The sequence below is a fragment of the Cicer arietinum genome, chromosome 6 (assembly GCF_000331145.2).
Source record: "Cicer arietinum cultivar CDC Frontier isolate Library 1 chromosome 6, Cicar.CDCFrontier_v2.0, whole genome shotgun sequence".
Taxonomy (NCBI): Eukaryota; Viridiplantae; Streptophyta; class Magnoliopsida; order Fabales; family Fabaceae; genus Cicer; species Cicer arietinum.
This window is the reverse complement of record NC_021165.2, coordinates 20,027,074-20,042,274: the sequence shown is the minus strand read 5'-3', so window position 1 is coordinate 20,042,274 and position 15,201 is coordinate 20,027,074. Positions and strand designations below refer to the sequence as shown.

The 15,201-nt window shown below is 26.9% G+C and overlaps 1 protein-coding gene across 1 annotated transcript in view; it reads right to left on the bottom strand.

Annotated features, from left to right (window-relative positions):
- Positions 1-12,329: 12,329 nt before the first annotated feature.
- LOC101498519 (uncharacterized) overlaps positions 12,330-15,201 on the bottom strand; it is a 3,342-nt gene continuing 470 nt past the window's right edge. Inside the window, exons 2-5 of the mRNA XM_027335258.2 lie at positions 14,235-15,196; positions 14,080-14,097; positions 13,054-13,531; positions 12,330-12,502 (exon numbers count right to left, since the gene is read on the bottom strand). Coding sequence (XP_027191059.2) covers positions 12,330-12,502; positions 13,054-13,531; positions 14,080-14,097; positions 14,235-15,196 — 1,631 coding nt within the window. The remainder of the gene's footprint in view (positions 12,503-13,053; positions 13,532-14,079; positions 14,098-14,234; positions 15,197-15,201) is intronic.

Below are 15,201 nucleotides of genomic sequence, written 5' to 3'. Positions count from 1 at the left end.
GTCATATTTACAGAGTTGTTCAATTGTTACTAGAGAAATAACACTCATATCCTCCACATATATTATGTCACTATTCTTGTTATGTGATTCTATCTACCTGTTAAGATTAAAATTGACGGGGGAGAAATATTTTTATAGCTGTCACGAGGAATATAGTTGGACTATTATTGACAAATCGAGGCTTGCACAATTCAAAACAATAATTTTTCAAAAGATGAATCACGAAATAGATATAATAATAATAATAATAATAATAATAATAATAATAATAATAATAATAATAATAAAAGAGGATTTTAATTATTAAGAAAAACTCAAGTCGTATATAAAAGATGAAATTCTATAATCGTTTATAAAAAGTGACATTTCTTCGCTTTACATACACAATATAAAACCTACAATAATCTCTTGTAAAATTTGAGAGAGACTTAAATCTTAGAGTAGATAATTACATTCAACTAAAAAAAGTAATCAGAAAAATTATTTTTCTCCTTAGATCTTCATCCAAAATATATATGATATCTCATATTTTGATCAACGAACAAGTTAACAAACAAGGGTAATTTTTCATTGATTTGTGGCTGTAGGTGCCAATTTAGCTGCCAAATAAAATTAAGAAAAAATAAGCTCCATAAACACGTGATGTAGAAGGGAATAGAAGTAATATATCATTTTGTGTAATAATGTATTTTAAGTTTAATTCTTTTATTTTTATCAATTAATAAATTAATTATTTTATTTTAAAAGTCAATAATTTAGACTCATTTCATATTTTATGAATTAAAAAAATAACGATTTTCCATATTTTAAATTATGTAATATACAATTTCACGATATAGAACCATCAAAATACATTAATTATTTATATGTTATTGTTAAATTATAAAAATAAAAAAACAATTTCTAAAATAAAAAGTTAAATTTTTAAAAACTTTTATTGTAATTTAATAAATATTAATTATTTTATATACTAGTTTATTCAAATTATATTATATTATTATTTTTTAATTAAAAATTATAATAAATAATTAAAACTGCAATTAACTCAATAAATTATTATACTCCACAATGGGCTGTCTACTGAGTCCTGAGGAGTATCAGGTTAACTTTATTTTTTGGCCCATAGTTTTTTTAACTTTAAATAATGTGTTTAATTAAATGATTCAAACAAAAGGTGCTGACAAATTGTGGCTGGGGAATATAAGGGTGAAGCGAATGGCAATCCAAATGCTTCTTTCGGTGTTAACCCAAGTAACATGCTCTTTAGTATTGTTTTACCGAAGATCAGTATTACGATTGTAATTTGTATTGATATTTCTTTTTTCTAACAACCATTGTGATAAAGGAAGTTGCAGTTTGTACATATGATGCTGTATGAAAAAACAATTTAATTATTCAATAAACTTGACTAATCCCACTTAATTCCATCTTTGACCTTCCTAAAACCTAGTGCACTAGACTCCGCAGAGAATATGCTCTTTCTGAGTTATCTGTTTAAACTTAAAGTCATAATTTGTATTCTGACAAACCTAACCTGACAATACACATTGTTGAATGAGATCCCATATCTATTAGTTATTGACCTTCTCAAAACCTTTGAGCACATGCTTTTGAAAAATTTATTATTATCATGTTTAGAGCACATGCTTTTTAGTTTAGTTTTTCACTAACATCGGATAACTAGAATTAGAGGACTATTTGTACAATCTACAAATTCTAAGCACAAAATAAACGGTTTAAATTTTTAATAACTAGTTTACATATTTTCTATATAAAAAAAACTAATTTACTTGTGTTTCAGACTTGTCTAAGACTCCAGATTTATTTGCGCGATCCAACTCAGCTTGACAATACAGTACAAATATTGTAGGATTTTTTTAACTTGCGGCTAGATCTAATCAAACGGTCACGAAGAGATATCTTTGCCATCCTCGACAAAGAATCAACGTCATTCAATGTCACATATATATAAACAGTGCATTTAACAACTTACCTCAGTATTAAAATATTTACAAGTACCACCTCATAAATACCCATTTTTTCCGAAGATTAAAATTGACAGACCGTCCAACTCAGTCTAGTTTGAATCAACATGTATACCACTATAAACCAAAAAGTAAATGAAGATTTTGTTATATGCAATCCACAAGACCTGATGATTGAAAACAGCTTATGATATTATAATCTGATGATAATTGACGAACAGTTTGTTCATTGAATATGCATACACGACGTCCAACCACTGATATGTTGTTGTTATTGAGCTGCCGCGATACCAACTATATCCGCTCAACCCATCGTGCCTCTGCTTTGGCACCTAACATTACAAATACATTCAGATTGTGTACCAAAATACACATATAAATTATTCAACTAACTATAAAAATGTGACGTACACCACAAATTATCCACTTTCATTTAACATGTTATTCTTTCTTTATTTCTCCTTTTATCATATCACTAATATACTATATCTATTACATCAAAAAAAATTATTTTTTTTTATCTTTCAATGTGTTTATTAGGTGTTTAGGTTTCTTTACATCATTTATCGAAAAAATTACTACTTCTATAAAAAAAATTCTTCTTTTATAAAGTTGATATAATATGATATGATTAATAACCCTTTTGTTATTTTCTTTAACTTTTCACATTATCTAGATCTGAGTCTGCCAAATTATATTAGTGTTTGAAGCAAGGTGGATTCGGACAGAACTATAATCAAAGATGACACAAATCGGGGACAATTCTTTCTTTTCCAATATACTCTTTTCTAATTTCGAATATAAATAAAAGTTGGATTAAGAAATATATAATTAATTTAAATATATTAATATTATTTTACTCTGTTTTTTTATATATTTGAGATTGGGTTAAGTATATTAGCAAAAGAATGAAAAAAAAAACGTTAAAATAAGTGTTGTTTTATATTTTAATATAATAATTATTATTTTATTTCTAAATTAATTTAAATTTATATAAATAAATTTCAAAGTTCGTTATATTCTTATATTCTAGTATAAATTTGTGATAATAGTCAACACTAAATGATTAATTGTGTTGAAAGATACTTAATGATTAATAAATACAATTTTAAAAACTTTTTATTTATTCAAAATCTTTCTTAATTTTGTAAAATAACTTAAAAAGTTTTACTTATTTAACTTCTATTAGGACGTATTACATGACAGTGTATAAATCTTTTAAGTCTATCACATCAATTTTTTATTTTGTTTTAGTAAATATAAATATATTCTATATTACGAGTATATTAAAATTGTATATTTTGTATTAAGTCATTAATCATACTAACCTACATTAATTTTTGATATATTTAAATATATTATTATAAAATAGATGACATATAAAATAGATATCAAAATATAATGTAATTTCATTGACCTGTTGACTCGTAGATTTATCTAAAAATAAGTTAAATTATTTCTTTAAGGAAGTTAATAAGAAATGTGTCTTAAAACGGTATACCATGTTATATCAAATTTTTAAAAAATGTGAGACTCATTCTTAAAATTAAATTTTATGACGAGTAACATGTTAAATTTATGTCTTTTTTATATATAATTAAGGTCTTGATCTTACAAAATCCAAATCAATCTGACATATTTTCACCCTTAATTATGGTGAGACGTAAAAGGTATTTTGAATTAATTTTAAAACATATCAAAAGAATTAATAATATCTAAATTACAAAAGAAAAAAAAATTATATATATATATATAATTAACTTAAGAGTATTATTTAGTTTATTAAATATAATAAATAAATTATATTATAATTGATTTTATAAAACATAATTTTCTTTTATAAATGAGATTACAAATATCATTAAAAAAACTCACACATACAATCATCATTTTGAATTTAAATAAAAAATATGATGTGTTCAACTTAATAACATTAATATTTTATTAGTTGAGTTACAATTTAAGAAGATAAAAATAAATATTAAAAAATAAATAGATTGTAAAATTTATAGAATATAATATTATTAATAATTAATTAGTTACAAATAATTAGTTAATTAATATAATTAATTAATCAACTCAATATTTTTAAAGATATCGATGAGAAAAATACCTTAATAACTGTACCGTGTATTAAACGATATAATGTCCAGCCACGTGGGTGTCGCCAAACTTTGGAGAAGGATGAAAGTGCTACTGCTTTGGATAAAACACTAAAAAAATAAACAGAGAAGTTGCACGAGGTACGTAAGAAATGAAAAGTAAAGGGGTCGGAGTTGGACATATCAAACTTAATGGAATTCCTGAAATGCCCCTCTTGCTTGCTGTTTTGTGATTGCGATGGAATCGTGGAAACATCCTCCCCATTCCCCAATATCAAGCAATTAATTCTTCTCTCTTTTAAAATAATTGATTTATTTATACAAAAAAATAATACAATTTAATATATTTTTTTATTAATACAATTTTTTAATATATTTATTTAATAATACAATTTAATATATTTTAATATATTTATTTAATAATACAATTTAATTAATAATATATTATGATTTGATAAAATTGATATTATCTTTATTTATTTATTAATTTTTTTTAATATATAGAAAATGAAGGAATTAAATTATTTGGAGACAAAACGATAATTAAAAATTACAATAACAAAGCAAGTGAATAAATTGGCGGTGCTGACTGGTGATCGCATATAGCCGCCCACTCAGTCACAGTCACGCTCACCAATGTGTCACGTGGGAGCACAATATGCAAACTTCACCCGGTCCCACCAGCTTATTGCCAACTCTGACGGCGAAACTTCCCACTCTTACATTGCATGCTCCCAAACTTCACCCGACCCCGTTAGCTTAATTAAGAATAATACTAATTTAGAATACTACAACCAACTACTTGATATATTTTTTTTAACATAATTTGTTTACGAGTTGAAATTTAAATATATTATTAAGTAGAATTCTTTAAATTTTAACAATTAAAAAAAATATTGAAATATATATATTATGTTAATACTTCTTTGTAATTTATGATGCATCGAAGTAATAATTAAAAGTCACTTAAGTTTATAGTTTTTTCTATCATTACTATGACAAAAAGTAACTATTTTACAATTATTAAAAATTAATTAAATGTAATTAACTGTTAAATTTTCTATAAAATATTATTCAAAATTTAATAAATTGGCTATGATTTTCTTCAAAATCTCTCCGAGTAGCATTTTTGTGTAGTTGTAAGTTGATTTTAATGTTAAAATATTTAAATTTAATAATATTGAGTTGTTTAAGTTCAACAATTTTTCATTTTATAAATAATTTACCGTATATTAATATTTTAAAAACATTAAAAAATTTAATAATTATTAACAATATTATTTAAAAAATAATAATTAACGATCATTTTCATGTATATAAATAAAACAGTGATTTTATCATATGTAATAAAAAATTTGAGCCGTTAGATTAAAGAAATTAAATACTACCATTAAAATTTATAAATTAATAAATAATGTTTACACATGTTGTTCATTTAAATACTCAAATACGAGTTCTCCATTGATCTTGTACCCCAACTTAAGATGTAAGAGCTAGTGGCTTATAGGGTGAGGGTAGTGGACCAAAACAAAAGTACCTTTAGATTTATTCAATGGTATAGATTTATTACAACTAAATACGAGTATGTACATATTTTCACACTCAATCATTCTGTTTGATTGGACTAAATTTTATACCTTTAAGATATACATTTACTCGATCAAATCTAGTTAGTTGCGATTCACTAAAAAATATAAACTAATAATAATATTAATTTAATTTTAAAATGCGATGTTAAATAATAATTATTTAACTTTTTTTTAAACATAATTATTAAAAAAATATTTAAAATAAGTTATATATAATTATTATTTGTCAATTCATTTAAAAATATGAAATCATAATATTTATGAGTCTTAATTTATATATTTAGAACACCCGTCATACCTAATCTTTGAGATCAAAATGATCTTGTATATCATATTTTTAGCTCTTCTCTCTTTGGACACCAAAACTTCTTCAGCTTCTTTCACTTATTCTTCTTCCCACCAAACCCTCTTCATCTTTTTCATGATCATCAGCATTCCAAACCCTTCTCCTTTCACCATTTTTATCTCGTTCTTTCATACCCCTAGTGGTAATCTTAATTTCCTCCAATGTAGTATTTTTATGTTAATAAAATAAAATTAAGTAGTTAATTTCTCCGTAAAATATGAGAGAGTTGTTGACAAAATAAAATAAATATAATAATATAACATGTTATTTGTTTTGATACATCTATTCAACTGTATTAATTTTGATGTATTTTTTTTTTCTTTTAGTTTAATGTATTTTATTTGATTTCGTAAATATAGTTTACAATTTTTTTAATTATAACTATTTTTATTATAATTATTTTTATTTATTAAATTCATAAGAAGAAAAAATAGGAGAAAGTTGTTAATTTATATGTAAGCAAGACTTATTAAAATAATATAAATTTATTTATATAATCGGAGGTTGTTAAAATAATATAACAAATTATTTGTTTTGTCACATTTACTCAAATGTATTTTTTTTCTATGATGTATTTCATTTGATTTTATTAATATAATTTTATTTTTCAAAATATTTTTATTATTTTTAATTTATTAAATAAATAATTATTTAATTATTAAAATAAAAAAATTAAAAGTTTGTATATGATCGCATATGGGAGATGCGACCTCCTACTATGTCAAATTTTATTTTTTTGAGATAATCACATGACGGCGATGCAACATCTAAAAGTGAAGACAAGTAAAATATTTTAGTATATATTTTTCAATATGAAATATTTTGGTGACTTAAAAAACATTTAAATAAAAAACTCATTTTAAATTGTAATAAATATAGTCATATGGACCACTGATTAAATTTAATAGTACGGTTGTTCTGATCTATCGGTTATGGACTAAATTAAATATTCATCCTAGAGACCACCGCAAACGTGATTCAAATCCTATCTTTTTTTAACCATAACATATTTCTTCCAATTTCTTAAGCAAACAAAATTTACTATAAACATTTTTAATGATTTAAATATAGAATTTTATCACAGAATTTGTATTTTTAATTCTTTAAAAAGTTTATAAACACTATACTTTTTAATAAAATATTTATATTTTTAGTATATGTGCTATTAAAAATATGTTAGTATCACCCATAAAAAATGCATTATAACGATCTTATTGTAAAAAATAAGTTGATAAAAATACTGGCCATTTCATTAATAATAATAGTTAATTTATGTATATTTTAAAACATAAAAGGACATGTAAGAAAAAAACAACATAGAAGACCTACATATTAAAACTAAACAAGACAAAAGAGTAAAAAAGTAATTTTGCAAAAAGTATTATATACTTTATTCTATTCTCATTAAATCAATTTCAAATATATACTTTTTTTTAATTAGTTATCTTTTATGGACTTTATCGTGTTTCCCAACATAATATTGGAGACATAGTGTTATGTTTGAAAATATGATCTTAAATTTACCTTCTTCTCATATTCTCGTTTTCATATTAATTAGAGGAACCATATTCTTCTCTCAATCGTCATACCCATTGATAGTCTCTCTAGCATTAATTATAAGCAAAAGAGTGCATGTGTTTGTTGATGTCCAATACAACCAAAAGTCACTAATCTATCAACATTTAGTGACATTATTTCAAAAAAAATTATTGTATTACATTTATATATCCTAATTCACTTTTATCATTGAGTCAATTACGAATAATTCAATTTTTTCTCTGAATATTTTATTTTGGACTGTATCATGCTTCTCAACAAACATAAATCCAATTATATTTCATAACTAACAAAATACTCGTAATTGCAAATTGCATAGGTTACACCTGTAAGTCATGTGAAGTTGGTTACTATGTGAAGATAAACTAGATATAGATTGCTTAGATAACATATTTAATCGGAAAATATTAGAAAAATAAAAAACGGTTGATATAAATGACTAAAGTATATTTAAAATTATCTAAGTAACAAAAAAAAAAAAGCTAAGTGGAAAAACTATTTTTATCAACATAATAGTTGTAATTAAATATTGTAATCTCTATTATGTCCTGTCTTGTGCAAATTTTAAACAACATTTTTTATTTAATAGGTAAGTGACAAAGATTTTTGTTTAATTTTATAAAACAAAAGGTTTATTTAATATATATAAAAATTCATTTACTTTTAAAAATTAATCAATGGAAAACAAAAATATGGTGAAATAACTAAATATGTGATCATAAAAATCGATGTTGAATAACTTGATTTTGATTAAAATATATTAAAGGTAAAAAATTTACTCTAATGGCAATAACTATAAATTACTCTAACTCACAATAAGTGCAACTTTAGAAGAAGAAAAAAAAATTACCTATAAATTAATGTAATTTTTTATAACAATTTTAATTATTTTTTTTATAGTACTTTAATTATTATTATGTATATAATTTTTAATATATTATTGTATTTTACATTAATAATAGTAGTAAAAAGTACACCAATACACATTTTTTGAGACGATAAAAATATAATCACAATCAATTATTAAGGTAAAATTAATTATAGTCAATAACAAGTTAACAACTAAAAGTTTTAAAATTGATTCTAAACATCTATAATCAATTTTAGATCTAAAAAGTAATAGTATTGTAGTCAACATATCTAAATCATCCAATTAAAATTGGACGATCCAAATATTAAGTTTGGATTTTGATTATTTTAAATTAAAAATTTGTATTTGAAATTTAGACTATTTGATCTTAATCGAACGGTCTAATATACTTGACTATTATGCAGTTGGAGAGACCGACTACATTTAGCCTTGATTCAAACTAAATAAAAAATTATAGAATTTGAATTATCTCAATCCAAATATCTCTCAATCTCTGTCAATTATGTTTAATTATTTTAATTTTATTTTTTTAAATTATTTTTCATTTAGTTGAAACTTTATATTATATAAATCATACATGTAAATTTTTACACAAATATAAAATTATTTGATATCTTATTAAGATTTGGTGAAAATTAACGATGTTCAATAAAAATATAAGTTATTAATTTTAATAACATATGAAATAATTTTAAATGTGTAAAATTTTATATGTGTGATTTATATGATATAAGTTTTCAATTTAAATTAAGTAAATTTAAAAAAAAATTAAAAAAAGATAAAATTAGAGAAATTGAGATGATCTCATCTTAAAACGAAATATTTTTCGATAAAATCTGCGATGGAATCCGCCGAAGCATTACTCGGTCACGGGAAGTGCCAGCTTACTTACGAAAATAAAACATTTTGTGTCTGATTTTAAATTATATATCTTTCAATTATATTTTAAATATATATTTTTCAATTATATATCTTTTTATGGGCTTTAGTGTGCTTCTCAACAAAATATTGGAGACACATATTCTTCTTGCAAACATGATTTTAAATCTATCTTCTTCGTATGTTCTCCTTTCATTTTATTTTTCTTTGTTTTGATTCGAAAAATTCAATTATTCATTTTCTTTCACTTTCACTTCATATTGGACGAAACATTTTCTCTCAATTTCTACAGTCACTGATAGTCTCTTTAGCCTCAATCATAAGGAAAATAGTGCATGTGCTATTTGGTATCAAATATAAGCAAAAGTTGATTAATTTTTAATATTCAATGGCCTTTTTTCAGAAATATTATTGCATTATGGGAGTGTTACATATAGTTGAAGTTAGTTATAAATAGTTGTAAGTTGGTTAATGCCAAGTACATATAGTTGACGTTGAACATATCTAACTCAAAAATCATACTAATGATAACTTGTACTTAATCAATAGTGTAAAATATTTAACAGTAACAATTCATTAATTTTTTTGTTATGTAGATGAGGTACATGATTTTTTTTCTCTTTATATTCTTTTTTCAAACAGAAATTCCAAAATACCTAATTCTTTTGTATTAATTGATAAAATAAACAAAAATAATAATAATAAAATAATAATTATTAATTAATAATAGGCTAAATTACATTCGTAGTCCTTTAACTTAATTTTAGGTAACGTTTTGGTCCTTTAACTTTTTTTTTCCCATTTCAGTATTTTATCTTTTGAAATAATTTTAATTTTACCCTTTAAGTGAGATTTCGTTAAGGCAACGTTAACAAATTCCCTCATCCGTTTTCTTTCCAGTTTTTTCTCTTTGATATTTCTAAATCTCTTGTTTGGTATTCTCATCTCCACTGATTTTCCTCTTCTCATCTCCGTGAAATCGTTTTCCTCTGCGTGTTCTTCTCTTGTCCCACTCGTTTTTCTCTTATCATTTTCTTCTTCCATCCATGAAAAATCATATTCACGGTTCCCAAAACTCAAAATCCATGGCCGCCTCATGTTCAAATGGGTCAAATACACAGTCCTACAACTATGGTTCTTTCGTTTCCAATGGAATTCGTGAGCTGCCAAATTGTGCTTGTGGTTCGAAACCTGTGATGCGCACAGTGACAAAATGGGGTCCGAACAGAGGAAGAAAGTTTTGGGGTTGTAGGAATTTTGTGGTAAGCAATAATACCTTTATGGTTTTCAATATTTTAGTTGGGGTTGTTAGATTAGATTTTGGGATTTTGTTTTTCGTAATGGTTTTCTCATATTAGGGTTTTAGATTTATGGTTTTTTGGTTCAGATTAGAAATTTGTTTCTTGTTGATTTGTTATTGATGTTGTCTTTGTTCATCAATTGTAGAGTTATGATATTGAATGTACTATATGCCTCAAACACAACAGAGAACTCCACAACAAATACATACACAATGTTTAGAGTGCCTCCAAAAGGAGTTAGAGATTATGACTCTTAGGAATGTCATTTTGAAGATGCATGGAGATCACAAGTCAACCATTATTAAGATGAAGTTGCTGCTATTTTTATGTGTTTTGTTTGGTGTAGCATGTGTTGTTCTATTGTTGATCTTAGCTCTAAAATGAGCTTATTGTAGTAGATGTAATTTTCTTGAGGTTGATGTTGTAGATGTGTTGTAAGTATGTAGTTATGATAGAGTTTGCTGTATGGAATTTGGAACTATTAATGTAATTTTCTTTTGCATCAATTGTGGCTCCAATGTTCTTGGTTGTTATTTCTTTAATTATTACTGTCAATATAATGTTTGGTTTGTCTGCAGTTGTATTATTAAACATTAGATTTAAATTGATGAAAATCAGAAAGTCAACACGGTGCTATGAATCTCAGAAAATCAGAATTGAGATCCATAAATGATTCATTCATAAGGAATGCATAATCAATAATTCTGTTTCAGGTGGTACAAAACGGCATACAATGTTCATAAATCATTTCCTGCATAATTCATTCATTCATAATCCATAATTCTGTTTCAAGTGGTACAAAACGGCATACAATGTTCATAAAGCATAATTCATTCATAATCCATAATTCTGTTTCCGGTGATACAAAATGACATAAAGTGATCATAAAATGACAAAAAGTGTTTGACTAACAAAAAGTGATCATAAATTGATCATACACCAACTAAAATTGTTCATAAACTGATCATAAACTAAAATAAACTAACAAAAAGTGATCATAAATTGATTATAAACTAGCAAAAAGAGACAAATCCTAATATTACAATTTCTATGTTTTGAACTTTGGTCTAAAAGTGCTTGAATGAGCTTGAGCTTTTGCAGGCTGGGACGAAGCTTGTGCAGGCTGGGACTGAGCTTGTGCAGGTTGGGACTGAGCTTGTGCAGGTTGGGACTGGGACTGAGCTTGCTAGGACAGACCTTGTGCAGATTCTAGTTTGTTGGGTCTTCATCTGCGTTTGACAGGTTGTGTGGGTTGGTTTTTCTTGGGTCTTCCTCTGGTTTTGATAGGTTGTGATTGGGCTTGGGCTTGGGTCCGGGAAGCTTGAATTTGGGTTTGAACAGCTTCAGTTTGGGCTTGGACAACTTCAGTTTGGGCTTGGACAACTTCAGTTTGGGCTTGACCAACTTCAGTTTGAGACTGGTTTTCTTGGGTTTGGCTTGGACATGATGCCTTGTTATCCAGATTGTTTACAGTTGCTGCACTTACTTGACATCCCTTTCCTACTAATCATTGTCGAGTCCTTATTTTTTTCATCGCCATATTTGTTCCTTGACCTTTTGGGCCTTCCTGGAAGCCTTCTTGATGGTGGCGGTAAGACATCAGGATATGGAGTTTGAGCCCATATATTTTGTCCATTTGTTGGGTAAATAACAGGTCGGTAACATGCCACATATGTCTCTCGCCTATAATATGTTGGAATCAAGTCTTCTGGATCTTTTTTGAGGAAGTTGCAACAACAAACTGCATGGCAGCAGGGAATTCCAGTGAGCATCCACTTCCTACATGAACATTCTCTATTTTCCAGTGATACCACAAACTTGTCTCCTGTGTGGTTGATGTTACTAACTCCAAATATATTTTCACCAACATACCTTGTTCAATAAGAATAAGAACAATTAACACATGATTTCATAACAGAATCAGAATCAGAACAGAAACAGATTTCAGAGATGAACAGAATCAGGCAAATGATCAGAATCAGAAATCATAATTCAGAATTCAGGCAAAATTCAGAATAACAGGATCAGAATTATAGAATTCAGTCAGAAATCAGGATCACAATTCAGAATAACAGAACACAAATGAACAGAATCATAACAGAAATGAACAGAATCAGGCAAAATCAGGATCAAAATCATAGCATAAACAGGACCAGAATCAGGCAAAATCAGGATCAGAATCATAGCATAAACAAGATCAGAATCAGGATCAGAATCATGGAAAATCAGGCAGAAATCATAATTCAGAATTCAGGCAGATTTCAGAATAACAGGTTTCAGAATTCAGACAAATTTCAGAATAATAAACATGTTTCAAAATCATAGCATAATAAACATGTTTCAAAATCGATTTCAGGTAGATTTCAGAACCATAGAATTAAAAAACAAAACAAAACCAAAGCATAAAAAACAACATTACCTACACAACCACATTCTTGATAATTCTTGTTCCTTTGCTAACTTTTTCTTGATTTGAGGCAGAACAGAACAAGTGTACCTTTCTAATGTAGTTCTATTTCTAGCCCACCTTTCCATTAAGTACAATTTGATGTCTTCAAACATTGTCACTATGGGTTTCCCTCTAGGTCCAATGATGACACTATTGAATGTCTCTGGCATATTATTAACAAGCACATCACATTTAGAATTGAAACTAAATCTTGACTTTGACCAAAACCTTGGAGGAATCTTCACTAAATATTTGTAGGTCTCTTCGTTAACTTTCCTCAACTTTTTCATTTCTCTTTCCCATGCTTGATGATATGTTGACTTGGCTGCCTTCCACATCAATTCCTTAAGCTTCTTCCCTGGGTGAATTTTTCTGAAGTTGTTATAGAGGTGTCTTACACAAAATCTTTGTTCCACCTCAGGAAGCAACTCATCCATTGCAGGCAATAGTCCCTTACATAAACAACAAAAAATAATGAATATGGACTTTAATGTGTGCTCTAAAGGTTTTTTAATACAGTAAATTCTGCATTAACAAAGGGAAATACATATCCAAAGTCAGAAAAGATGAATTATTTATAGATATTTGATGAAGAAGACTGCAAAACAGAATTACCGAACTCCTAAGCCTACACACAAGTCACCCTCATCCTATATTTGATTCTAAAAATATGCAGCCTGCAACTTTCTATTTGATGCTAAAAAATATGCATCCTGCAACTTTCTATTTGATGCTAAAAGTATGCAGCCTGCAGCTTTCTTGTATTAGAACTTGTGGCACAAACAAAATTAAATATAATTTTATTTAAGGAATAAAATTCGATATAAATCTTATATGTATTTTTTCTGTCATCGGATTTGGGGGTTAATGCAATGCATTCTTATTTTTATGCAGCCTGCATTCTTATTTTTATGATCGATCTAATTCAATGCAATGCAAAAACACTTGCAGTCATGCACAAGGTGATTAGGATATGTATTTCCAATCTAAACAAAATTACCAAAACAGAATTACCAATCTAACAGAATTACCAAAACAAAATTATCAATCTAACAGAATTACCAAAACAAAATTTTCAATCTACCAATCTAACAGAATTACCAAAACAGAATTACCAATCTAAGAGAATTACCAAAACAGAACTTTAATGCGTACCTTTTGCTGATCAGATATGAAGGTGTAGGACTTGCATGCTTGTTGTCTACCCAAGTCATCAATTAATAATTTAAGGAACCAAGTCCATGAATCTCTTGTCTCACCTTCAACTACAGCCAGGGCAATTGGAAGCATTTGGTCATTTGGATCTCTACCTACAGCAGCCAGAATCATACCCCCATAATACCCTTTAAGGAAACAACCATCGAGACCAATTATTGGTCTACAAATCAGGAAACTCTCTTTACATCCATTAAGACACATATATAGGCGTTGAAAACTAGGTAAAAGTGGTCTGTCCACATAGTCAGTTACCTCTGAATTTGTAGCTTGGACTTCTAACTTAACTGTACTATTTGGATTTGATCTTAATAACTCGTGACAATAATCATACAATCTTATATATTGCTCTCTGAATGATCCATCAACCATATCAATTGCAACCCTACGTGCCCTGAATGCCTTCATCTTACTTACTCCAGCATTCCACTTTTGATGAACCTTGTTAGAAATATCTGTAATTTTTATGTTCGGGTTCTCTTTAACTGTTGAGTACAATATTTTCCCGAGCCAACTTGATCTCATAAATTTGACCTTATACTCTCTATTACATGAATGTGTGTCAACTAGTTTCCTAAGTTGCCATGTATCTTCATCAGGTAACTTTGCACAATAGGCAAACCACTCACAACCTTTCTTGCATTTAACTCTCACTCTTAGTTTGTCATTTTTTATAAACTTCAAATCCCTCCCATTATGAATGGCATATGTTGTCATAGCCTCCTTAAATTCTTCTTTACCAGTGAAAAGGGTTCCTAAAACCCACTTATAATCTTCCATTTTTTTTGGCATGACAAATAAAGGATACTTATCAGTTTCTTGTAAATCATCACTCTCCAATTCCTCTGTAAAATACTCTTCATCAAATAATTCCTTCTCACTTTGCATATTGGCCTCTTCATCTTCA